Genomic DNA, 27,353 nt, shown 5'->3' with positions numbered 1-27,353 from the left:
TTCATTTCCTCTATCTGGGCTGGGGATGCACAGATGTGGCACATGTGGTATAGGAAGAGGAAAAGGAGGCCACGGTGAATCTACTTAGCTTTTGCTCACAAACATGAAACATTATGCAATGGAAGGAGATACACTGCATTAGGAAGATAACATACCCTACGTTCTCATTGTGGATGAGCGGTGATGGTATACAAGAAAAGAACGGTGGTTACTGAGGTCCTGTTTCTAATAGAAAAAAAAATACTAGCAGTGTTTATAAGGTATGAGTTAAATAGATTTGCGATGTGCTATGCAATAGAATCTATCACAGACAAAGATATGGAAGGATATCTGAGATACTATTGAGTGAGCCGTGTGTTCTAGGAGGGAGAGCTGGGTGGCAGAGAAATGGGGAGAATGGCTTTCTTTAGCCTCTACACCTTTTTGTATTATTATTATTATTATTATTTTATTTTGCCAATCCTGGGGCTTGAAGTCAGGGCCTGAGCACTGTCCTTGGGCTTTCTCAAGGCAAGAGCTCTACCATTTGAGCCACAGCACCACTTCTGGCTTTTTTGATGTATGTGGTACCAAGGAATCGAACCGAGGTCTTCAGGCATGCTAGGCAAGAACTCTACCACTAGGCCAAACTCCTGGCCCCCTTTTTGTATTCTTTTTGAATTCAAGACCATAATACATATTATGTGTAAATTAAAAATGAGAAAGATATAGTCATTATAGTCCATGAACATTATATAAAAATTGAACTATGTAGATTTAGGGTAGGGATGGGAGGGGGAAAACGAGGGAGAATGATTAAGGGGGTAACATTAATTAAGATGCATTATACTCATAAACTGACTTATGGAAACTGTAATATCTTTGTAAACCTACATAACAACACAACAATTATAATAGATGCACTGTATTCATAACCTGACTTACAGAATTGAAACTGTACAACTAAATAATAATAATAAACACTCTAATATTATCATTTGTGTGTATGTGTGCTGTTAGAGGGACTTGAACTCAGGGCCTGGTCCTGTCCCTTAGCTTTTTTACTCAAGGCTTATGCTCTGCCATTTGAGCCGCAGCTCCATTTCTGCTTTTTTGGTGATTAAATGGACATGAGTCTCATGGACTTTCTTCCCAGATTGGCTTTAAATTGTGATCTTTGGATCTCAGCCTCTTGTGTAGCTAAGATTACAGGTATGTTAATAAAGAGTCAGTCAGGACTGGTGGCTCACACCTGTAATCCGAGCTACTTAGGAGGCAAAGATCTGAGGCTCACAGTTCAAAGCCATCCTGGGCATGAAAGTCTGTGAGACACTTATCTCTAATTAACCACCAGAAAATTAGAAGTGGCACTGTGGCTCAAAGTGGTAGAGCACTAGTCTTGAGCTGAAGAACTCAGGGCCAACATGCAGGCCCAGAGATCAAGCCTCAGGACTTACACAAAAAGAAAGAGCCAGTGGTGACATACACAGGGATTCAATGATGCAAAAAGGATGAAGCAGAAAGATGGTAAGTTCGAGACCAGCTTGAACTAGCAAGGGCACACTCTTGAGTTCAAACTTCAGTCTAGAGAGGACTGAGGAAGGGAGAAGTGGAAGGAGGGAGGGAGGGGGGAGTAATAAATTCCCTATATGCGGTACTGTGCATACATTGTGATGCAGGTCCGCAATGGAACACAGCAGCAGGGGAGTTTTGCCTCAAGGACCCACAGGGTATGTTTCAGTCTTGTGGATATTCTAGGGCAATGTTGGGACACATTCCAATACGCACTGGTAAGCAGAAATGGCTGGGACTCACTCCCATTGAGTTGAGTGGAGATCAGAAACATGAAGTCCTGAGATGCCATTCCATTTTGGCTCCACACAGCATTGGGTTTTGTGTTTCCAGGGGTGCCTGCCATTGCTGGGCTCACCCCCACACCAAATCAGATCCTCACTTCTGTGTCATCACCCTTCCCAAGGCTAATCTTTCCACAGAACTACTTGGTATGGCTAGAACTGGCAGCTTGCTTTACTCATTAGCAAAACTATTTTCTTCTGGCAACTGGCAGTTGGAGATAGAACACATTTCACTTCATTTGGCCTATTGTTTACTTTTGGCAGGGAAAGCAACTGGTTTAAGTGGCATCCACATAATAAGGATAATTGGTTATGTCTCACCATAAGCTCACTTGAAGAATAAATGTGTGACCAATGAGACCCGCTGACACTTTGTTCCTGGGAGATGGGCTGGCCAAAATATCCCACGGCCACAACATAAAAGCCAGTTCTGTTCTGCTTGTGTGATATGTAGGGGAGGACTGTATTTGCATGCTTGGTCTTTAGAACTCTGGGGTGGTGGTGAGGCTTGGGGTGAGTGGTCACGTGTCTGGGCAGCATGATTTTCCTCTCCTTCCCTTGTAAAACCCAGTACAAGCCCGCGGACATTAACATCCAGTGGATGCTTTCGGTGAGCAGTGGTGAGGGTGATTCCCTTAGAATCCATATGGGATTGTTCTGTTCCTCAGGGAGAAGAAGTTTCAGTGGCAAATATAGCCTCACCCAATGTCCTCATCCACCAGACACAGGCACATGTTGAGTATCTCTATCCAGGCTGTTGACCTGAGCCTTCCCTTGCCTCTCAGCCTCTTGGACAGTAAGTGATGGTGTTTTGCTTGCTATCTTTGTTGATTTAGGCAGTTTCTCAGAAACCCCATTGACCTGGAAGCTCCAGGCTTTTACAGTCAGTTGACTAACAGCTCCCTGATGATAGGGTCCGCTATGATTTGGAACCTGAATATTTCCCAAAGGCCTTGATCCTCAGCCTCTAGTGTTATGGGAGGTCATGGAAGGAAGTTAGGTTCTTGAGGATGGACATTGAAGGGACTATTAGGATCACCATCCCCTTATCTTCCTCTCCCTTCGCTTCCCAGATGCTATGTGCTGAAGAGGCCTCCGGCGCTCTGGGCTCCCACCTTCATATTCTGCCCTGCCACAGACCCAAGAGAATTGGCACCAATGGCCCATGGAAACCTCTGAAACAGTGAGCCAAGGCAAACATTTCTTCACTTTAAGTTGACTAGCTCCGGTACTTTGTCTCTGTAATAGAAAGCTGACTAACAGAGAGCATTATGATGTGTCCAGACCTATAGCCTCAAGACATTGTGCGTAGAAGGGATCTGATAGATATCTGTTGATTGGTTCTAGTCCTGGTTCCTGTTGGCATTATACCATGCTAGGTTATGGAGGCTTATGCCCTATAATCCTAGCTACTTAAGAGGCGGAGATCTGAGGATCATGATTAAAAGCCAGTCCAGACAGAAAAGTGCATGAGATTTACATACAATTAATAGCAAAAAGCCAGACAACTGAGTCCAGCCCCCCATACCAGCGTATACACACAAACATATCACTTAGTATGGTCTCCTCTGTCTGTCTGTATCTCTTTGTTTTCTCTCAGTGAATGTATCTGGTCACACCCCAACACACCATTAAATCAAAGTAAGAGAAAATTATCAGGTGCTATGTACATTGTAAGCTTCCAAAAGTGGGGATTTGGTGATGGTTTGGCAGTGATATACATTACTGCCTGGTTCTTAGAGGCTGCAATAACTAGATGATGAATGTGCTTCTGTGATGAGGAAGCACACTGGAAAATCAGACTGTGTACTCACCGACATGTATTGCTGTACACCATTGACAAATTGGGGTCCAGCTGCTTTCCTCAAATTGATCAATTTTGAGAGGTGCTCATAAGCCACAAATTCATTGAAAAATGTCTTATAGCCAAGCAGCTTGGCAAGCATAAAGCTGTCTTGCCAATCAACTCCCATCATGAAAGAAAAGGGCATGAAGATGTAGGAACAGATGAGCTGTGAAAACCATGAGAGTGGATACTTGGTTAGAAGAATGACTTGCTTCTAGTTCTCCTCCCTCTTCCTCAGGGACAAGATGGTTTCTGTTACCTCTTGCTCCTTTAGGAGACAGAAATGCCTTCACACACAAGCTGTCCATGTTTGTCTATCAGGAGTTGCTAAAACTCTTTCTTCACCCAAACTCAAACTGAACTTTGGTTCCCCATTGTAATGATGTGGTGAGGTCCTTGAGGTGGATAAATGACTTCCTCATGAGACCGAATGCATTTGTTGTCTCTGGACTGTATCAGTACTCAAGGGGACAGGTGGTTATAAAGTGGGCTAAGTGCTTTGTCTCCCGATATCCCCTCCTTACGTGTGCCCTCTTGCCTTTTCTGCCTTTCTCCCATGCTTCTGGCTCTCACCAGAAGTCAGGTAGATGCAGCCACCTGAGCTTGGATTTTTAAATTTAGATCTATCAGTGGAATAAACTTCTTTTTTTCCCTTTCTTTTCTTTCCCTCCCTCCCTCCCTCCCTCCCTCCCTCCCTCCCTCCCTTCCTCCCTCCCTCCCTCCCTCCCTCCCTCCCTCCCACCTTCCCTCCCTCCCTCCTTTCCTTCCTTCCTTCCTTCCTTCCTTCCTTCCTTCCTTCCTTCCTTCCTTCCTTCCTTCCCCCTCTCTCTTTCTCTCTCATGTCTTCTTTTAAAATGTAAGTTACCCAGTCAGGTATTCTATTCCAGAAGTTAAGTCTGGATTCCTTTGGAATCTGGATTCTTGGGGAAGGGGTCAGGAGAATGGCTGGGGGAAGGAAGAATTGAGAGAAGCTTCTGTACCATAGGTAGTTAGGGAAGGAGGTCTCTGAACTTTATCTATCTACCTACCTATCTATTTATTCTGTGGCCTTGAACCTCCAGGGCCTGCGTGTGGGCCCTCAGCGTTTCTGCTCAAGTCTAGCATTCTACCACTTGAGCCACAGCATCACTCCAGGCTTCGGTGCTTCATTGGAGATAAAAGAGTCTAAAGGGCTTTCCTGCAGGCACTGGTTTTGAACTGTGATCCCCAGATTTCAAGCTCCTGAATAGCTAGAATTATAGGCACCAACTCCCAGCGCCCAGCTCATAAGCATCCTTTTAAGCAAAGAAAGGCAGGAACAAAACAAAGGGCAGAAGTATGGTAGAATATACCTCGAAACTCAGCTGTGGGTAGTCAAACATGTTTCCAAACCAGGACAGGGCTGAATTCATGAAAGACAAGAGAGCCAGGAAGGCAATCAGATTGACAGCGATGTTTGCCACCAGAGAGATGGATGAGGATGCTCCTTGCGTTGCAGCTTCTAGAAGGTTCCTGGAGTCGCTTTATCAAAAAATAGCAAATCCGAAATTACTAAAAATGTTGTAGGTAGGTAGGTGGAGGCCACAGGGGTAGAAATAGCAGAAACAGAGGTCATTGGAAAAGAGGCCAACCTCAGGTCTGTACTGTGGTTCTAAGTACTCATGTGATTCATGAAAATCAGGATAGCGCTTTTTAATTGTTGAATTCATATAATGGGAATATGGGACTCAAACTGTTGGGTTTCTTTCTTTTATTGGGGAGAGGGTGGGACTGGAGGGAGATACTGGAGATTGAACCTAGAGCCTCACACACACTAAGTACTCATTCAATCACAATGCATCACCCTATCCTAAGAGCATTTTATTTTTAATTTGGGACATAGATAATCAACTTGAATACATGATTAAAAAAAACTAGTATAGAGCTGGGCATCAGTGGCTCATGCCTATATTCCTAAGTACTCAGGAGGCTGAGCTCTGATGATCATGTTTCAAAGCCATCCCAGGTGTGAAAAGTCTGTGAGACTCTTATGTCCAATTAACCACCAGAAAAAGCGAAAGTGCTATGGCAGGGTGGCTCAAGTGGTTGAATGCTAGCCTTGAGCTGAAGAGCTTAGGGACAGCACCAAGGCCCAGAGTTCAAGCCTCACAACATGTGTGTGTGTGTGTGTGTGTGTGTGTTTACATTTTTATCTATTAAAAGTAGGTTTCATGGGGCCAGGTGGATCACACCTATAATCCTAGCTACTCAGGAGGCTGAGATCTGAGGATCAAGGTTCAAAGCCAGCCCGGGTACAAAAAGACCTGAGACTCTTATCTCCAAGAAGTGGGGCTTGGCTCAAGGGTAGGGTGGTATCCTTGAGCTGAAGAGCTCAGGGACAGTGCCCAGGCTGAGTTAAAGCCCCATGACCCCCACCCCCAAAAGTAGGTTTCAAGGAGTGACATTGATCAATATACATTTGTCTTTATAAACTGATTTGTTGAATGATCACTCCTTTGTACAACCACTTAAAAATAACAATATATCATTTTTCTTTTAAAAAGTAGCTTTTAGACTTAGAAAAAAAATCATATTAAGTGAAGTAAGCCAGACCCAAAGGAATGGTTTCCCTCATTTGTCATAATCAGTAGAAACCTTGGGCTCTCCTAGCAAAGATTTACAAAAGAACAAAACCTAGCTACATAAGGCCAGATAGGATGACACTAAATGAAAGGACCTCCAGGATATAGAAACAAAAGCCATACAATGAGTGATTGTTGTCCTTAATGTACTATGTTATCTCTCATCACTTTTGCTATCCTTTCATTATCCCATATTGTTACAGTATTTCACCTTGTCATCTGATATATTGTATATATGCTTGATTGGTTATTTGAAATCGGATAGGGAAGGGGGGAAAACAAGATGAGGGGAGGGGGTGGGGGGAGGGAAATAGGGACCAAGACATGAGAAAGGGTATCAACGTATGTGAAGTAATACACCTTCTATCTGGTGAATATAATGTAACCCTTCTATTAATTACAAGAAAAATATATGAAAAAAATGGAACATCAGCTTGGAGCTGGTGGTGACACTCCTGCAATTGTAGGTACTCAGGAGGCTGAGATCCAGCTGATCATGGTTTGAAGCCAGTTGGGGCAGAAAATGTCTATGAGCTTCCATCTCCAAGATAACAAGCAAAAAGCTGATCATATCTGAGGTGTGGCTCAAGTGAAGAGCACCAGCTGAGCAAGATTATCTAGCAAGTGGGAGGCCTTGAGTTTAAACACCAGTGCCAGGAAAAAAAAAACAAACAAAGAAGAAAAAGAAAGGGAGTGCTACATCATCTTTGATCCCTACATGCTACCCCTTTTACTCTAATTTCAGAGGCGCCTGTCTCTTAAATTCTGCTTATCATTCCCATTCTTTATAGTTTTCCTGTATGGTAGTATCCCTAAATAATACACTGTATAAATCAGAATGGTCACTATTTTTATAAGTGGATCTCCCTGTTGAAGATCTCTTATCTGAAATGCTTGCGATATGTTTTCAGATTTCGGATTTTAGAGTCCTCGTACATGTTATAAAATAGGAGTTAAATTAGCTTATGTTTCATATAGACTTATATTTATTTTTTTGAAGCACTTTGGATTTTGTGAGTTCAGGATGCTCAACCTTTACTTGTATCCATGGCAACTTGCTATTTTCGTTCATGACTAATGATTCTATTTCCGTAAGAAAATAAGAGGTAACTCTCATACACATGTTGGTTGATGAATTGTTATTTAACGAATACTTCCTTTTTTCTTTCACAGGGCAAAAGAAGATAAGCAGCTTCCTTATGCTAAGAAGAACTTGCACAAAGGGTCATTCTATGACTTTCTAGCAGTCTTAATCAACCAAGTGTGGATAAACACGATGCTGTGTTTACAATGACATCTCTTCATCATCAACATGTAAGGAGTTGTGCTCATACTCATGTATTTAGACAGGCTTTCCCTCCAGCTTTGACAGAAGATTGTTTTGGTAATGTCTAATGAGTTACTGGGGAATTCAATTTACTCAAATTTCCTAATTCTCTCTGGTTATTGGTTATCCATACCTGTGATGTCACTTTTCATTAGATAACAAGTGTGTCCCGCTTACCCACTTTCCATTTTCATGGCATTCTTGAGAGTTATTTTGGGTTTCTCTGTCTCAGGCCAAAAGAGTTTGGCCACAGCTAGTGATGCGGGTGCTGACATAACTGAGGCCGTCAACAAGTGGGTGGATGACACCTGCAGTTGCAGAAGAAAAACAAGGAGTAGGCTTAGCTTCCCCCCTTCACTTAGGTCCAAAAACCTCACAGAAAACGAAGCGATAAGGAAGAAGAGTCAGGGGATATGCAGGAATATCAGACAACTGACCCCAGTCTTAGCAAACGCACCAAGCCCAAGTCTGATCCCTTCAAAAGAGAATTGACTCTATACTGAAAGACCTTTCAAATAAGAGTTTTCAGGCTCTTTTTTATTATCTTTTATTTTATTTTTATTTTTAATGATTTGTGTGTGTGTGTGTGTGTGTGTGTGTGTGTGTGTGTGTGCCTGTATTGGAGCTTGCACTGAGGGAAGTGCTCTCTCAAGGCTTTTTCACTCAAGGCTGGTGCTCTACTACTTGAGCCACACCTCTGCTTCTAACATTTTGCTAGCTAATTACGGATAAAAAGTATCTCAGACAGGGCTGGCTTTTGAACCTCAATCCTCATATATCAGTCACCTGAGTAGCTAGAATTAGAAGCATGAACCACCAGTTCCTGGCAAGGTAACTTCATTTTATGATGTGATTGAATACAATTCACATTTCAGTGACAAGAACAGGAAAGTGAACCCCCAAACTCTTTGGCCTCATTACATTCCAATGTCAGAGCAACTGTGAGCAAAATCTGTGAGCTATACTGCAAAAGAGCTATCTTATGACTTTCTTTTCTACAAGCAACGGAAAAGAAAAAAGTAACAAAAAAAGAAGACAAAAGTAAAGAATGAATAATAGTTTTAAAAAGAAAGGATGAATTTTGCATAGGGTAATTAGAAAAAAGACTTACCCCAAAAGAAATATATGCACCCAAGACACTTCCTGCAATTGTGGCAAAGCCAGCTGTCATAATGGCATGAAGTTCTGACTTGGTCACGTGTGGCAGATATGGTCGGACCAGCAGTGGAGATTCTGTCTGGGGAGCAAGAAGGTGATTAATGTGAACAGATTAATGCCATCTTTATTTACTAATTTTTGTGCTGGTCCTGTGTCTTGAACTCAAGGCCTGGGCATTGCCCTTAAGCTTTTGTGCTGAAGGCGAGGGCTCTCTTACTTGAGCTACAGCTCCACTTCTGATTTTTTGGTGGGTAACTGGAGATAAAAGTCTCAAAGACTTTCCTGCCTAAGCTGGATTTGAATTTTGAGCCTCAAATCCTTAGCTTCCTAAGTAGCTACCAGTGGCTGGGAGGATTCAATTTCAGGAGGTTATGCCAATCTACTCAACATTTCATTTTCCAAAGCAATATTTTAGAGGCAATCTCAGAATAGCTCAGAACAGATATGAGTCACTGGTATTTGGCTTACTATTATTTATATTTTGTGTGCTGGTACTGGGCTTGTAGGCAAAGCCTTACAATCTTTCTTGTTTTGATTTCCAGTTTTTTTCTTTTAAATTTTTATTGTTGGGGTAATGTATAGAGGGGTTACAGTTACATTCGCCAGATAGTAGGTGCATTACTTCTCACACATTGAAACCCCTTCTCATGTTTTTGTTCCCATTTCTCTCCCCTCACCCCTCCCAATCATCTTGTTTCCCCCCTTCCCTTTCCTATTTCAAATAAACATATATTCAATACACCATGTAATAAAGTCAGATACAATAACAATATGAGATTAACCAAAGGGAAACAAAAGAGAAGAGAAATATCATAGTACATTAAGAACAACAGTCACCCAAGATAAAGCTCTTGTTTCCATATGCTGGAGGTCCTTTCATTTAGCCTCATCCTATATGACCTTATGTATCTAGGTTTTGCTCTATTGTAAATCTCTGCTAGGAGAGCCCAAGGCTTCTACTGATTATGACAAATGAGGGAAACCATTGAGCCTATGTTCCTTTGGGTCTGGCTTACTTCACTTAATATGATTTTTTCCAAGTCTTTCCACTTCCTTACAAATGGGGCAATGTTGTTCTTTCTGACAGCAGCATAGAATTCCATTGTGTACAAATACCACATCTTGTTGATGCACTCATCAATGGAGGGGCATTTGGGTTGATTCCATATCTTTGCTATGGTAAATAGTGCTGCAATGAACATCATTGTGCTAGTGGATTTAGTATGTCCTTGTTTCTGGATGATTGGGTAAATGCCAAGTAGTGGAATTGCTGGGTCATAGGGGAGCTCTGTGTTTAGTCTTTTGAGGCACTGCCATACTGCTTTCCATAGTGGTTGAATGAGTTTGCACTCCCGCCAACAGTGTAGTAGTGATCCCTCCTGGCAACAACACTGCCAGGTTGATTTCCAGGATTTTTTTTTGCTCCACGCTAGCACTCTACCCGTGGTGTCATACTTTTACTTCCACCAGTGGGGTCATTTTAGCTTAGGTCCACATGTCTATGGTCACAGTAAATCTTCCACCTTGTGAAGCTAGCTCTATGGTGCCTCCACTCAGTCTAGCACTGGACAGCAGGAGGACATGGTGCATGTTTCTAGCACTTGTTCAGTAGATGGGCGCGGTGGCTCATGCCTGTAATGTAGCTACTCAGGAGGCTGAGATATGAAGAGCACAGTTTGAAGCCAGTTGGGGCAGTGACATCCCTGAGACTCTTTTGTCCAATTAACTACCCCCAAATGAGAAGTAGAGCTGTGGCTCAGAGTGGTAGAGTGTCAGTTAAAATAAAACGCTTTTTTTCTTCAAAGAAAAAGTTGGCCAAGTACTGTCCAGCAACTCGGCCTTGTGGAATCTCTCTGTCTTCCAACTTCATTTCGACAATCTGTTTCCTGAGGCCTTGGTGAAGTAGGGACTTGTGTGCAAGCGTGTGTGCATGTACACACCTACACAGACATACACACACAAAATATTCCAGCAATAACAAAGAGCAGGAGCCACAGGTTCATTTATAATTGAGAGTCAGAGGCCTGAGAGATCCCTCCCTCTTCAGTACTCGGGAGGGAACTCCAGTACAGAGTCGGAAGGTTGTGAATCTTATCAACCTACAGTGCAGGAATCTCCATCGATAAGAGTAGTCCTTTTACCATATTAAGTATCAAATAGAGCAAAATTGTAAAATTTACATTTTTATTCTCATTACTTTGAATTGTTCTGTAAGATTGAATAGCCATGCTTCAATTTATAGACTCAACTGGAACCTGCTATGTGAACCTCCCTACTCTATAGATAGCAGCAATCAACTCTAGAGGGCTTCCTAATTAGTCCTGAGAGGTTTCATGATTATAAGCATTATGATTTCATCTCCAAGAAAAGGAAGATCTGGGCCAGTGAGCCAGGCTCACAAGGAAGACCCAGCCTGCCTTGAATGATGGTAAGCCTGAGATCTAAGAGTCATGTGTATTTCTGGGTGGTCTGAGTTTTACCTCAAGTCCAGTTCCTTTGAGTGGTGGTACTAGCTACTCTTTCATGGGTGATCGTTGTGACCCCTTTTCCTCTGGGGCTGTGTGTCCTGAGTGATGGGTAGCTCATTATCTTTTCCCATGTATCCATCTATTAATTTGAATTGTATTTTATTGTTGGGATAATGTATAGAGAGGTTACAGTTATATTTGTCAGGTAATGGGTGCGTCCACCTTTTTAAAGATTATTTTTAGAAATGCTGCTGTTTTGAGGAACAACTCTTGGCTTGGTAGATCCTTGCTTATAGGTACAAAAATATTCATCCATGTGGTGGGTCCAAGAAATGAAAAGGTGTAGTTTCAAAGTTTATTTTTTGATGAGAAGAAAAACCTGAAGGCGTTTTTCTTCCAGGTCTGCAAAGGCAGATGGCCGATTCAGCCAGCTGAGAACGGGATGTATTTCTGCAGCCTATGACTAGTGGCGGGAAGGTTTTCTGGGTTTCTGCATTGCCATAGGCTTTACAGTAAAGAAAGGGAGACTGCAGCTCTGAGGTGAGAAAGTGGAAGTTACTAGCTGCCTTTGAGGAGCTGACCAGAGACCTCAGTCATTCAACCAACTCCAAAAAGTTCTGGCAAAAATTTGTACCTGGGAAGCCCTGTGCTTTGGTGAAATACCTCAACTCTACTTCTCCTTAGAAACCCCTCCTTCTCCCTCTCCCTGTCCCTTTTCTCCTTCCCATCCTCCTCCTCTCCCCTCTTGCATTTTAGGAGACTATCCCATTTTTAATTGATTTTGTTTGATTTTTTTTGATAGTAGAACTTACTTGTCCAACAAATATATTACCAGCAGCTACTACAGATTCGATAGGAGATGAACCCATAGTAATGAGCATTACCCATCCGACCTAAAATAAAGAAATTGATAATAACAGTGAGGAATATACTTATATATTTGTACAAAAGAAAATATCAAAGTAGGGATAAAACTCTTTAAATGGCAGGAACATATTTAGGTCTACAATACAGGTTGTTGATAATGCTAAATGTATATATAACTTATTTAGCCTATAGAGCAGGTCGATCAAATCCTATGTATGTGGTAAGTTTGAGTGACGGTGTGTGTGTGTGTGTGTGTGTGTGTGTGTGTGTGTGTGTGTGTACATGTCTGTCTGTCTGTCTGTCTGCTTCTCCTCTATTTTTTCTTCTTTTTGTTTACATATTTTGATTTACAAGGACCAAAAGAGAACTCTGATCACCAAAGCCTGTACCACTTTTCTCTTCTAATGTGCATCCATACTAGCTTAAAATCTTCCTAGTTTTCTGATCTAGCTGGGACAGCAAGATAGCAAGAATGAGATTCTGAGACTCCTCTCTCTCTCTCTCTCTCTCTCTCTCTCTCTCTCTCTCTCTCTCTCTCTCTCTCTCTCTTTCTCTCTCTCTCTCTCTCCTATCTGTAAGTCAAGGACTCACATTGCTAGGTAAGCATTCTACTATTAGAACTATCTCCTCCCTTCTCTTTAACTGTTGTTTAGTTTTTGAGATAGGACCTCATTCACTTTGCCCAAACTGGCTTTGAACTCACAATCCTTCTGCTTCCCCCTCCTGAGAAGCTAGGGTTAGAAAGGTGTGCCACAATGTCTGGCTAACTCTTCCTGTTTAAACTAGTTGTGTACTTACAAAACTCCCACCAGGATAAAAAAATATCCTCTTGCTTTGATTTCTCTAGTAATTCCAAGATCAGGAGTGTGTACTGAAGATAAACAGTGCCCATGTGCAAGGCAAGATTGGATAATCATGAGGAAGACTGACATGGCTTTCCAGTGGCAGCCAATGGACCTCAACTCCTTGGCTAACGTTGTGATGGCTATGGTTTCATGGAGCTCTCCAGTGGGTTTCAGCAAATCAAAGCTCCGTGAGAAGTCCCTGAGTTCCAATTCCTTTTATGGACACATGGAGGAAATTTTTGAGTTTGAATCTAACAACTTGAGGGATGGATCTTTGCAGGAAGAGAAAGGCAATTTCGAGATGTTTGGATAAGAGGCATTGGAGACATTGTCCCTTGGAAAAAATGGCCTCGCCTATGTCCTCAGCACTTCCCAATCCCAGTACCTTTCTGATGATCCACTGCATGAATCCCAGGTAATAGAGCATGGACATCACTGTGCTGAAGAAAACCACGATGGGGAGGATCTGCACAGAAGTGACTGAGGGTCAGAGGTGAGCCCAGTGGTATTGCAGGTACCTAGCAGAGATCCTGGTAGAGAGAGGTCTCTGCTTCCCTTTTTCTACCATGACAATACTAGAGAACCATGAATTAAATAAAACTCTATTATTTATAAATTATACAGTCTCAAATATTTTGTCATAGTAACAAAAGAGAACAGACTAAGACAAGTTTAGCTCTTAGGAACTATGAGCTTCTCTTAGAGAAAGTATGTACACAATTGCTTTTTTACTCATGGCTGGTGTTCTATCACTTGAGCCATAGATGCACTTATGGCTTTTTGGTAGTAAATTGGAGAGAAGAGCCTCAGATTTATCTGCCCAGGTTGGCTTTGAACTGGGATTCTCACATCTCAACCTCTTGAGTAGCTAGGATTCTATGCATGGGCCACCAGTGCCCCAGTTGTGCTATGGATTTTTGAATCACTAAAATGGTTTACATTTTGGAGAATAGCTTAATTTTGTCTTAATTTATATAGTACTTTCCTCAGTCCTATTTTCCTGAAGCTGTTTAGAAGCCTTTGGTACAGCCTGGGTGTCTGCAGGGAGCAATTTCCACCTGGCAGAGACCACTGAGAGCTGGGAGCTGGGTCCCTGCTCATCCTTCCCCACCATTCCCCAATGAAATGGCTAGAGACAAAAGTACAGAATGACCAAGGACAATTTGTGCAGAATCTAATTTAGAAAAGAAAATCTATTAATAATAGATATTTAAAGATATTTAAAGATACTTTGTGCTACTATTCAGAGCTCAGTTACCATGAACCTTTTATTAATGGGTAGGCAGAAGTTTCCTGAATGCAAGAAGTTCTAAGTGCTCATTCAGGAATTCTTTAGTAGAAAAGAAAAAGAAAGCCCACTGACCCAAGAGAAAGTAGGGATGGTGAATTCTGAGGTTGCTGCTGTAGTCTGGGTAGCAAGTGTCTCCTCTGCCACTTTTTTTTCCCATTTCTGAATTCAGTTCACAGTGGGAGGATGTTTCTATTTCAGTCTATAAACACTTGACCTTTTTGCTATGGCTTAGTTATCTTGGCATTGAAGCATCAAATCAGCACTTTTAGTAAAGGTTCAGATCCCAGTATGATCATTGCATGCTGAGACACGCACTAAAATGTCACACTGTACTCCAAAACCATGGAAAATTACTGTGTGTCATTAAAATAAGAAAAAAATATGTATAAGATCCATCATAAATGCCGAAGTGAAGCCAGGGTAATTTAGAGACAGATTTGGAGTCCATGAAAAAGGAAACAGCTTAGAAATGTAGGAATCATAACATCATGCATATACGTGCATGCACGCACGCACGCACGCACACACACACACACACACACACATACACACACAGAAAAAAACTCCAAATATATATTTCAGACTCTCAGACTCAGATTTGTAAGGGCTTCTTAGAGGAGAGTGAGCTTTCTCTGGGGAGTGCTGAGAGGGAACTGATTATGTCCAGACAGGAGTGAAGTGATTTCTTATCTGTAATCCCTCCTTTGATTAAGCGTATCTATGCTTCCCTAGCAAAGGCTGTCCTGAAGAAATGATGAGAAAAGTTTAGCCTAGGATGGTGCTGGAGAGCAGAGATTGGTGTGGTTGACCAGATGTCCCAGTTAGCTAGGAACTGAGTGGTATTTTGAGTTCAGAGCTCTACTGGTCCTGGGTTGTAAATCTCATGCCTCTGCATTTCCAGATACATAATGTGCTTTTCCTTGGAGTTCCAAACACTATTTCCCTATAGGGAGTTTAGATAAGTGTCTTATATGTTGCTACCTTACTCAAATATTTGGCTATTCCTGACCTCCCCTGGATGTTTCCCTTCACACTCTGCAGAAGTAACACAGTGAGATGTGTGCATCCCATTGACTCTGAATGAACAGTGAGGAAGGGTGATGATGTGTTACATATCTATAACACAGACAGCAGTAGATACATAGCTTGGGGTCAGTTGGGTTCTATCTAAATATCTACTAAGAAGAAGCTGCTCAAGAAACAGAGACTGGAATAGAAAACTCTTTGTACAGCATCATCATCATCACCATCATCATCATCATCATGCAGAGAATGAAATTCAAAAGGGTCTGGATTTACCTTGAATGCAAAGAAGTGGTCTGTGTATTTCTTGCCAAAGACAAACATAGCACCAGCATCTGTGTAGCCCAGAAAAGTCTGAGTAGAAGAAAGGAAGAGATTATTCAACCAGTGGAATAGTATCACAAGTCACAGAAACACTAGGCTTCACAGAGAATGAGGATCAGCAGCCTGCTGGATAGGCTGGGAAAGTTGAACATCTTAGCTTTGCTTCTCCAGTGAATGGCATGGTGGTGAAGCATAGCTTTGAATCATCCCTGCATACCAAATTCCTTCCATTTCTGGCATTCAGTCTGCTTCAGGATGCTAAAGAACTAAGTGTGAGTTTCCTGCAGCAAGTGATTCGTGAGTGGCACTAGTTTTCACCATACGCAAAGAAAGCCCATTTTCTATGTGTGTAATTATCTAGAAATGTGACTCCTTGAGGGGCAATGTAGAGAGGAATGATAAAGTGGAGCATACGAGGCAGCAGTAATCTTAATAAAGAAGACAAATCAACGTTTATCATAGACAGGATTTTGTTTAAATTGTATTATGGACTTAAAATTAGGGTCAGATATTACAGTATTTTAAATAACCTATTTCTTTCATGACTTATATCACCATAAGAACAAATTACTATTATCATTATGGTTATTACTATGAGTTCTGGTCCTGGGACTTGAACTTAAGGTCAGGTGTAATCTCTGAGCATTTCTGCTCAAGACTAGCTCTCTACCTCCTGAACCACAGCCCCACTTGTACATTTTTGGTGGTGAATTGGAGATGAGTCTCATGGACTTTCCTTCCCTGGTTGGCTTTGAATTGTGATCCTCGTATCTCAGCCTCCTGAGTAGCTAGGATTGTAGACATGAGTCACTAGTGTCAGGCTAAGAATAAGTTAGTTTTTGACTCACCTGAACTTGTCGGCCCAACCAATCAAAAGCAACAAATCCAGGTTTCGTTCTTAGAATTAAGAGCCCAAGAAGAAACTGTAATCCAATTCCCCAAAAAACAGGTCTCCAGTGAACCTATGCAGAGAAATAGAGATGATCATTTATTGTGCTAAGTTGAACACTAGAATGAAGTTCAAGTTATTTATTAGAAAATTAATGCTGACCACAGCATAAATATTCCAGGGGTCACTGTTTCCTAGAAGATGTTCTCAAATATAGCTGGTGATCCACCTTTTTTCTGACAGTCCTGGGGCTTGAACTCAGGGCCTGGGCACTATCCTTGAGCTTTCTCAAGGCTATCACTCTACCCCTGAGCCATAGCACCACTTCCAGCTTTTTCTGTGTATGTGATACTAAGAATCAAACCCAGGGCTCTGTGCATGCTAGGCAAGCACTCTACCACTAGGCCATACTCCTGGCCCCTGGCCTATCTTCTTTGAAGGACCCAAGCATCTATGAGCAGAAAAATTGTCTTGGGAACCATATCTTCAAAGAAGACAAGGTTATATTCTTTTATGCTAAATCTGAATGTGAGCTTTCACTCTTGGGAAAGTATGTGAACTACTAAGTCTTGATGAATAAATTAAAAACCAAGCATAATGTAAGAAGCATCATTAGAGGAAGGACTGGCTATCCAGTCACATTGTAAATATTATACATATAATTATTCCTTTCACTTGGATAATGGGAAAGGCAGAACATCTGCTGAACGCTCTTTGTCTGACAGTTTTTATGGAAATTCTGTGAAATTCTGTCTGAGTGAAGGACTCTTTTTTCTTTATAAAAGGAGTCAATAACCTTGAATGTGGACCCAGATTGGACCCCGTGAATGGACAATCATCTAACATCATTCAGCACAGACATGAATGTCCTGCAAAGAATTCTGGGATTGAAGGCACAGAGGATGGCGACAGTCACCTGAATAAGACAAATGATTTGGATCACATTAGATGAACTTAGTCTCTTTCTGATTAATGCTTTCTCCTTGGATCAATCTTTTAGCCAGTGCTAAAGTGCTTGACATTGTGATTTACAAGTAAGAGCCTTTAGGTTTCTGAGGTCTCACCTATTCTGTGGGTTATCGTATCACAGACCAATGAGAAGGGAAAAAAATCACAGCTGGAACTTTGACAAGGGCCGGATGTAGTTTACAATAAGTGGTACTGTATAGCCTGAGAAGATGGCTGACTGGGTTTCCCTCTGCAGATCAGAGGTATAGGAGCAGAAGCTGGACCTGACAGGGAAAATGATGTCCTCTGCTTGTGGAACTGGAGCTTACTGGGAACTTGAGATACAAACAGGCAGTCCTTCGGAAGTTCTAAAAGAAGGATACCCTGGATCCCTTAAATCAGCCCAGCACTGTAAGCAGTACCTGGAAAAGGTAAATTCTTTCATTATTATTATTTTGAACTGCCTTCACCGGGGTAGACAAGAAAAGCAAATAAAAACAAACACAAAACAAATAGAAAACCCATGAAAACAACAAACAACAATAACAACAGCACTCTCCCCAAATGGTTAGTTTCATACTTACTCTGGTTGGGTGCTTGGAAAACAGAAATAGCAGGATAATGTACATGATGAGACCACCGAAGGACACCAGCTGCTGTTTACCCAACTTGGCGGTGTCCAGGATGAGCCAGAAAATAACCCCTAGGACCAGTAAGCTCCAGACCACCCTGGAGAACAGAAGGGAGGCCATGGCATCACGGATTGTGCTAACTTGAACTTCTAATGAGCTTACGCTAACAGTCACAAAGATGCTAATGAAATCAACACACACGGGGTGATTCCTTCTGCCTGGAAAATATAATAATAACAGATAGATCAAAAAATAAATCGATGCATCCCTCACATTCTGCTACTCAGGCCTGTCACAAGTACTAAGTTCTATAAAAGGATTAGAGAAGAGAAAGGGTGTTTGGAATGGAAGGTCTGGTGATTTCTTTGAGTGACGTACCTTCCTCTCTCCCTTCCTCCTTCTTTCTCTCACTCTCTCCTTCCCTCCCTCTCTCATTCTAGAGAGAGGGACCCGAAATCTGAATTGAACTTGGGATTTTCCTGTCTTAGCCTTCTGAGCACTGGGATTATAAGAGAGCATCACCAGCCCAATCTATTATTTAGATTCCTTTGCTTTGTTGTTGTTCTGGGGTTTGAATTCGGGGCCTTGAGCTTTCACTTGACTTTTTTTTTTTTTGGCTAAGGCTGGCACTCTACCACTTGAGCCACAGCTCTACTTCCAGTTTTTTGCTAATTGGAGATGAGTCTCATGGACTTTTCTACTTAGAATGGCAATTCTCAGATGTCAGCTGAGCAGCTAGGCCTACAGGTATGAGCCATCAGCAGCTGGCTATGCTTCATGCTTGGTTTGGGGATGAGTGAACTATTGCCTTCTTCCCTCTATGAGAGAACTTATAAGATACTCTCAACAGTTGAGGGGCCCCAACAGATGTCAGTCTGAATTTGAGCTCTACCATGCCTGAGGAGTCAGGTAGGTCAGCAAGGCTGTGATGGCAAAACCAGAAAGCCCCTTGTGCTGGGGGAGCAGGAGCAGGGATTGTGTGTTCTGAGTAGGACCACAGAGACAGACCAAGGGACACCCATTTGGCAGACACTGAGACATGAGGATCTACAGGGGACAACCTGCTTACAACAGTTCGGCTGGAGGGTCCAGCCTCAGGCCCACAGCACACAGCCATTCCCCTGAATCAATACTGTCCTGGCCCTGATCACTCTGCTGACTTTGAGGTAGGAAGAAAAGGAGATAAGAAGGAAGAAGGGGAAGGGCAATCCGAATCTGGCAGGAAAGATGGGATGTGTAGTCCAGCTTATAGCTTTCATTCTTGTAAGGAATGGGACATTTTGCTATTAAAAATATGTCCAGATGAATGGATACAAGAAAATGTAGTACATAAATATATATATAATGGAATTCTGCATAGTCATCAGGCAAGATAAAATAATGGCATTCACTGGGAAGTGGATGAAACTAGAGAGAATCATGTTGAGTGAGATAAGTCAAGATCAAAGGAAGAAAAGGTGCCTGATCTCCTTGATATGTGGATATGAGATCCAAACAGTACAAGAGCAATGACTAAATACTCTGGTATTCCAGGTTATTGACATTTATGTCTATCTAGATATAAATATATCTAGATATAAATATATCTAGATAGAACATACAGGCCTATGATAGGATATATATTCTATAGACATATTGATATGTTATATTATATAGATTGATATGTATCTATGACATACAAAGACTCAGCTTACTTTTAGTTATGTTCTTAAATTTTTTGTAGAACATGACATTTGAAATACGATGTAAAAACTCAGTGTTAATAAAAAAAAAACTTTTAATAAAAAAAAGTCTGTAGCAGGGTGTTGGCAGTCAAGCTTCTAATCCAAGCTACTGAGGAAGCTGAGAACTGAGGCTCACAGTTCAAAGCCAGCTCAAACAGGAAATTCTGTGAAAGCATCTTATCTCCAATTAACTACTAAAAAGCCGGAAGTGGAGCTGTGGCTCAAGTGGCAGAATGCTAGCCTTGAGTACAAAGGCTCAGAGAGAGTGCCTAAGCCCTGAGTTCAAGCCCTATATAGACACTCCCCCATAAAACAACGCATAAAAACAAAAAATAACCCCAAGATTTAATATACTCTATCATCCCTAATTTGTAAAATGAAATCCCCTCTTGCAGGCATGTGAGCAAGTTTGTATTGTACTTGCAAACCAATCCTTTAACTACACACTGAGATTGGATGTTATTTGTGCTTCCCATTCCCTATCCTGTGCCAAACCACACAATACTGATTGATCGTGAGATCATTCCACTGACACTATTTTTTGGAAGAGAGAGAGGGATGCCAGTCCAAAGTCTTCACCCCAGGGCATGGGTGCTGCCCCTCTTTTTTCACTCAACACTAGCACACAATCACTTGAGTCACAGCTTCACTTTCACCTTTTTGGAGGTTCACTGATGATAAGAATCTCACAAACTTGCCTGCCCTGTCTGGCTTCAAATTGTGATCCTCAGATCTCAGCATCTTCAAAAGCTAGGATTCTTTTATAACCGTAACTGCTTCAGGACATTAAGGATACAGATATCTCTCGGATATAACACGTAGATGTTTATTAGTGGGGTTTTTGCACACCATTAGCATTTGAATTAAGGCACTTAGAACATACATCCAGTGAGTCATCATCTCATCTAGGTCTTGATTTCTTATTTGTAAAATGAAAATATGACAATGGATTGCTCCCCACATTGTTCCTAGCTTCAAAATCTCACAAAGCAACAATTTTAGAACAGTGTAAACAAAGACCTTCAATTGCAAGAAGCCAGTCAAAAGCCCTTACCACTTTATCCAGAACCAGTGGCTGTTCAGCAGCCTTCTGCCTGGAGACAGGATCTCATCAATTCGATGCTCATATCTGGCCATCAGGTGATCCCAGACAACAAAGAAGATGACAGCCACAGTGATGACAAAAAGAGGAAGGGCTCTGTGAAAGTTTAGCACACAGGCTGTGATCACCAGGGCCAGGAAACCTGTCCAGGAAATAAAGCAAACTTGTGATATGATGGAAGCCAGCTCAGCTCAATCTGGCTCAGTCATGGAAGATATGACCACGAATCCATCGGAATGCTTTGATATGGGTAATGACTGCTCTGGGTAAGGTTTGGCTTATTTTCCCTCTCTTCCTCCACTTCAATCAGGTCTCCACATTCTCAATGTAAATGCGAAAAGCTGTTGGTTTTTCCTGCAGCTCAGATTTGGCCTAAGCACCAATAGTAAACTAGACCCACAACATTCTCTATGCACTGCAGAATGGCTATGATGAATGGTGCTGCTTTTGAAGAGAGATTCTAGGCAAAGACTAAGATTTCCTGTTCTGAAAGGTCAGCACACAGGGTCTGCAACTTAAGTCGGCCTCTTCTTTGCATAGGTGGTATATGTGATAGCACCGGCCAATGTGGATTTGTACCCTATCAATAAAGTTATGTTGGAACTTAGCCATGTCTGTTGGCTTCCATGTTTCACTGTATGTGTGTGGGGGTGGGGTGTGTGTGTGTGTTGGTACTAGGCCTTAAATTTAAGGTCTGGGGCACTCTCTCTTAGCTTTTTCATTCAAGGCTGGCACTCTACCATGTGAGTCAGAGCTTTATGCTGGCTTTTGGTGGTTAAATGGAGATAAGTGTCTTACAGACTTTCCTGCTGAAGCTAACTTTGAATCTTGATCCTAACATCCCAACCTCTTTAGCAATTAGGATTACAGGTATGAGCTCCTGGAATTTGGCTTTAAAATTTTTTTTAAGTTACAATACTGCACAGTAGGCTACCCTACTTGCATGATTTTGACAGTATGCACAATATAAAAATGAGGCAAAAATACTATCTAGCCTGATACAGCTGTCTGAGAAGGAGAGAACACGAACTTGACCTTTGTGATTTAGAAGTGGGCTTAGGTGAGAGTTTCCATTTCATAGCATTTTTGTTTTTCCCACTGGGGATTCAATCCAGGGTCTTGTCCTTGCTAGGCAAGTACTTTACCATTTGGGCCACCTCTGGGTTTTTTGTTTTATTTTTGAGATAGGATCTTGCCATTTTTACCAGGGCTTGATTTGAACTCTAGATCCTTCTGTCTTTGCCTTCTAAGTAGCTGGGATTATAGGCATGCAAAACCACTCCTGGTTAAAGACAGAATGTTCTTTATAGCAGGGTGTGGAGATCATTGCTTTAGAGAGGGGAAATATCAAAGTCATTTTTGCCTCGTCTATAGTCAAGAGGAGTTAGCCAAATGGCCTACAGTGATGATCAAATATTTACTCCTTACAATTAGGGTTTTGTCTCTGTTGTCACCATGTCTTGTCAGTTACTCAAGTTTTCTGGGCTTGCATTAACCAAGATGTGCTGACAAATCCAATCAAAAGAGTATGATAGGTGCTGTGATTTGAATGTGTCTCTCAAAAATTCATGTGCTGGGACTTAATATCCAGATGATATGTTAATAGTGTTTGGTGAAGTGAGGGGCCTTAGAAATAACTGGGGTTAGATGAGGCCATGAGGGCAGAAGGGCAATAGAAAAAGAAATCCAATCTAGGCTGTGCCCAGCTCATGCTGTGATAGCTATTGCATATGTGTTGATATTAAGATAGCCCTCCTCAATGCTAGCATCTTGACCTGGACCCTCAGACTCAGAAATCATTACTATTATTAGTATCATTGCTGTTATTGTTGTTTCCTAATCATGCTAGACTCATGTTTGGCTTTTTAATTCAAAGCTGGTGTTCCACCACTGGAGCCACATTTCTACCTCTACTTTTTCCTGGGTATTTGGATATAAGAAGCTCATGAACTTATCTGTCACCAGTTGGCTTTGAACTGTGATCCTCAGATCTCTGCTTTCTGTGTAGCAAGAATTACAGGCATGTACCACCTAGTTGGAAGTTATTCTTCATAAATGATCTCTTTTGTGGCATTTAGTTCCAGCAGCAGAAATGGACTAAGGCAACGGGTGCCTCAAAAAAAGTTTTACCTGCCTGGCATCTTAAATGAGGCAGGGAAGCACTTATGTAGAGTTTCCCCTACAGAGATCACTTCATTTATTTCTTTGAAAGACTCACTGAAGTCCAGAAAGAAATGGAAGGTTTATTTTCTTTCCCCCAAGCCTAATACTTGAAAGAGTTCCCCCAAAAGATAATAGTTATTCCCACTGTCCATTGGTATTTACCAGTTAATAAAATGCCACAGATGATGTAACGAAGAATGGCTTTGTGTTTCCTACAAAAATCACAAACTGCATCGTACTTCCTTTCCAAATACCTGCAACGTAGAAGCAAAAAGGCAGAAGTAAACACTGGAAACATGACATAAACTTCCATGCCAAGCCTAGGTTAGGTCAGGGTAAAACAATGAAGCACGTGACAGACACATTCACAAAGCTATATGTTACAAAATTCATTTCATTGGGTAATAGCAGTCTTGGACTGGTTAATCATGACTAAGCCAAGAGATTAGAGAGAAGCTGGAAGTGTGCTTCTAGGAGCAGAGCTGAGGAGATGGAGAGCTGAGCAGAAGCTCCTATACATACATACATACATACATACATACATACATACATACATATATACATACATATATATACATACATACATACATACATACATACATATATACATATAAAAGCATCAGGGTGTCTCTCGTGCACACAGTGGCAGACATTACTGGCATTGTGTGGTAATGTGTTCATAACTCAAAATGCTGCTCTAGAATACTGGGTGAATACATACTTGAGTCTGTTCCAAGTCCATATGTAAACATGGACATATCACAGTGAGCCTGTTTGTGCAATTAATATATGCCAATACAAATAAAGCCAGCTTATTAGGGGGATGGAAGAAAAAAAAAAGAAAAGCAAGAGAAACTATTTATACTAGGAAAGGAGGCATAATTATCAAGAGCTTTCAAAGAATGGAAGCTAATACCACATGTTTAGCTTGTCACTAAACTGCTCACAGAACTAATTTACAGGAAGACCAAGTTTCCTGGTCTCATTTAGGAAATGTGAAGAATTCATTAGCCTTAGTTGTTACAGATATAGTGTTTTTAAAATGTAGTGCAAGCACGGTACCCATGGTTCACGCTTGTAATCCTGACTTCTTAGGAGGCTGAGATCTGAAGGTTTTGGTTTAAAGTCATTTGGGGCAGAAAAGTCCGTGAGACCCTTATCTTTAGTTAACTGCCAAAAAGCTGCAATTGGAGCTGTGGTTCAAGTGGTAGAGCACTAGTCTTGGTAGAAAAAGCTAAGGGACAGTGCCTAGGCCCTGAGTTAGAGAAAGAGAGAGAGAGAGAGAAAGAGAGAGAGAGAGAGAGAGAGAGAGAGAGAGAGAGAGAGAGAGAGAGAGAGAGAGAGAGAGAAGAAGAGAAGAGAAGAGAAGAGAAGAGAAGAGAAGAGAAGAGAAGAGAAGAGAGAGAGGAAGAAGAAAAAGAAGAAGGAGGAGGAGGAGGAAGAAAAAGAAGGAGGAGGAGGAGGAAGGAAGGAAGGAAGGAAGGAAAGAAAGAAAAGGAATTTATTAAATGGACAACTCTTTAGTGTTATGATAAAAGTACAAAGAAGGAATAAAAAGGCTGAAATTCCAAACTGGCTCAGTTTCTATCTAGCTGTCACTCCACTTCCTGGTCCAAAAATAAGGTGAATAAAAATTTTTAAAAAATCTTGCCTTTCCTTTCTTACCTTATGGAGTTGTAAGGTCTTAGATAACTTCAAGAAGCAACAAGGAGCTGGATGTGGTGGCTCACACCTGTAATCCTAGCTATTCAAAAGGCTGAATCTGAGGATTGGGGTTCAAAGCCAGCCCAGGCACAAAAGGACCTGAGACTCTTATCTCCAAGTAACCTCTAGAAAATGGGAAATGGGTTTGACTCAAGGGTAGGACAGTAGTCTTGAGGTGAAGAGCTCAGGGACAGCACCCAGGCCAAGTTCAAGCCCCATGACCCACAAAAAGAAGAAGAAGGAGGAGGAGGAGGAGGAGGAGGAGGAGGAGGAGGAGGAGGGGGAGGGGAGGGGGAGGAAGAGGAGGAGGAGGGGGAGGGGGAGGAGGAGGAGAAAGAGAAGGAGGAGAAGGAGGAGGAAGAGGAGGAGGAGAAAGAGGAGGAGAAGGAGGAGGAGGAGAAGGAGGAGAAAGAGGAGGAAGAGGAGGAGGAGGAAGAGGAGGAGAAGGAGGAGGAGGAGGAGGAGAAGGAGGAGAAAGAGGAGGAAAAGGAGAAAAAGGAGAAGAAGAGGAAGAAAGAGAAGAAGAAGAGGAAGAAGAAGAAGAAGAAGAAGAAGAAGAAGAAGAGGAAGCAGAAGCAGCAGCAGCAGCAGCAGCAGCATGTAAAAATAGCAACAGTTCAATAAAATTTAAAGTGGATTGAGTTTGAAGAAATCAATGGCTATTGATTGACATTGAGAGGATGAATTAACTACTCTTGTATAGACAGGAGCAATTAGTTGGTAATTTACACTTTTAATGAGGAGACTGTCCTGGGTAGATTTAAATCTAGACACTGAGTTCCTAGGACATCAAGCATTGACTACATTGCTTATTCTAGAACTCCATTAATTTGTCTGCCAGTGGCATTGGGAGGTGGTAATCTCTGATGAATCATAAGAAACAGTAAAAATAGATGATAGGACAAAGGGGTAACTAGATGGAAGGCAAGTGTTATTTCACTGGTAGAAAAGTTGTACCCTTTTGGAATCGAATCTTCATCCTCCTCCATGTCTTCTTTATTTCTTAGGGCGTCCTGTTCTATGGTGACCTGTTCGTCTTCACCCTGGAGACCAGACATTGGAGCAGAGACAGAATAATCAGAACACTGGATATTAGAGACTTTGCTCTTCTTTGTTCAGAATGCTTGCCCAGAAATTTCAATAGGACGTTTCATGTTATTATGCAAGAAGATGGCTCCTATTATCTATCACATATTTTCCCCCTCTCCTCACAGGAAACTCAAGATCACTCTTCTTTTTCCCCTGTCTCCCAGAGGAACTATTGGCATTTTTAAAAAAAGAGAACAGGCTATTTCTGCTTTTCTGCTCCTGTCTCTAATGTAATTATTCAACACCAGCTTTGTGTTTAGACAAATACTACACAAAGTTAATTCCAATATTGAAAGTTTAGTAAAGATTTCATAATTACTGCATAGTTTACTATTTAATAATTAAATATTACTATGTATAAATGAATATTTACTAATTTGTCTTATTTTTGTCTGTTGTAGGGCTTGAACTCTGAGCCTAGGTGCTGTCCCTGAGCGCTTCTACCACTTAAGCCACAGCACCACTTCCAGTTTTCGGTGGGTTAATTGGAGATAAGAGTTTCATGACTTTTGTGCCTGGGCTGGCTTTGAACTGTGACCCTCAGATTTCAGCCTATTGAGTAGTTAGGATTACAGGCAAGAGCCACCAGCACCCAGCACTAATATGTCTTTCACATGTCTGTAGCAGTTCTGGGGCTTAAAACTTAGGGCCTGGATGCTGTTCCTCAGCTCTCTGCTCAAGGCTAGTGCTCTACTACTTGAGTCATGGCTTTGCTTCTAGCTTTTTAGAGATAAGAGTCTCATGGACTTTCCTATCCAGGCTGGTTTTGAACTGCTATTCTCAGATCTTGGCCTCTGAGTAGCTAGCATTACAGATATGAGCCACCAGTATCTAGCCCATATCACTGATGGTTTTACTGCCTTAGGTTTGACTTTTCTAGAATGTTATATATGAGGAAGGGCACAGTATATTTCTAGTTTGGACAGGCTTCTTTTTGTTCAAGAGTATTTTTGGAAGATTTCTCTTATGATTTTCCTGGCTTGATTGTTTGCTTTTTTAGAAATTGCTCAAAAATATTGCATTGTCTGTCTATATCATCATTTATTTATTCATTGACCAACTGAAGACCACTTGGGTTGTTTCTAAGTTTTGGCCATTATACAACAAGTTAAACTGCAATCAACATCTGTGTGCCAGTTTTTAATGTGGACATAAATAGATTTTATTGATTCTTTTCTATAAATAGTACTAGGGTTTGAACATGGGGCCTGCTTGCCAGGCAGGCACAGTATTTTGAGTGATGCCTCCAGCCCTCTGTGTGTGTGTGTGTGTGTGTGTGTGTGTGTGTGTGTGTGTGTTGTGTACTGGTTCTGGAGCTTAAACTCAGGGTCTGGGTGCTGCCCTTGAGCTTCTTCTCTGGATCAAGACTAGTACTCTATACTTGAGCCACAGCACCAGGTCTGGCTTTTTCTGAATAGATTATGGAGATCAAAGTCTCACCAACTATCTTGCCTGGCTGACTGAACTGTCATCCTCAGATCACAGAGTAGCTAGGATTATATGTATCAGCCACTAAAA

General features: G+C 41.6%; 1 protein-coding gene across 1 annotated transcript in view; it reads right to left on the bottom strand.

Moving 5' to 3' along the window:
• The window catches only part of Slc28a3 (solute carrier family 28 member 3), a 60,351-nt gene that overhangs the window by 8,556 nt on the left and 24,442 nt on the right, over positions 1-27,353 (bottom strand). The window contains exons 3-14 of the mRNA XM_090329455.1: positions 25,704-25,789; positions 23,205-23,296; positions 20,832-21,021; positions 18,006-18,150; positions 16,433-16,546; positions 15,537-15,614; positions 13,332-13,412; positions 12,047-12,127; positions 8,720-8,845; positions 7,786-7,916; positions 5,013-5,181; positions 3,650-3,847 (exon numbers count right to left, since the gene is read on the bottom strand). Of these exons, the coding sequence (XP_090185581.1) occupies positions 3,650-3,847; positions 5,013-5,181; positions 7,786-7,916; positions 8,720-8,845; positions 12,047-12,127; positions 13,332-13,412; positions 15,537-15,614; positions 16,433-16,546; positions 18,006-18,150; positions 20,832-21,021; positions 23,205-23,296; positions 25,704-25,789 (1,491 nt within the window). The remainder of the gene's footprint in view (positions 1-3,649; positions 3,848-5,012; positions 5,182-7,785; positions 7,917-8,719; positions 8,846-12,046; positions 12,128-13,331; positions 13,413-15,536; positions 15,615-16,432; positions 16,547-18,005; positions 18,151-20,831; positions 21,022-23,204; positions 23,297-25,703; positions 25,790-27,353) is intronic.

The sequence above is a fragment of the Megascapheus bottae genome, chromosome 3 (assembly GCF_031878675.1).
Source record: "Megascapheus bottae isolate mThoBot1 chromosome 3, mThoBot2.hap1, whole genome shotgun sequence".
Lineage (NCBI taxonomy): Eukaryota > Metazoa > Chordata > Mammalia > Rodentia > Geomyidae > Megascapheus > Megascapheus bottae.
Note: the sequence above shows the minus strand (reverse complement) of the source record. Positions and strands in the feature narration are given on the sequence as shown.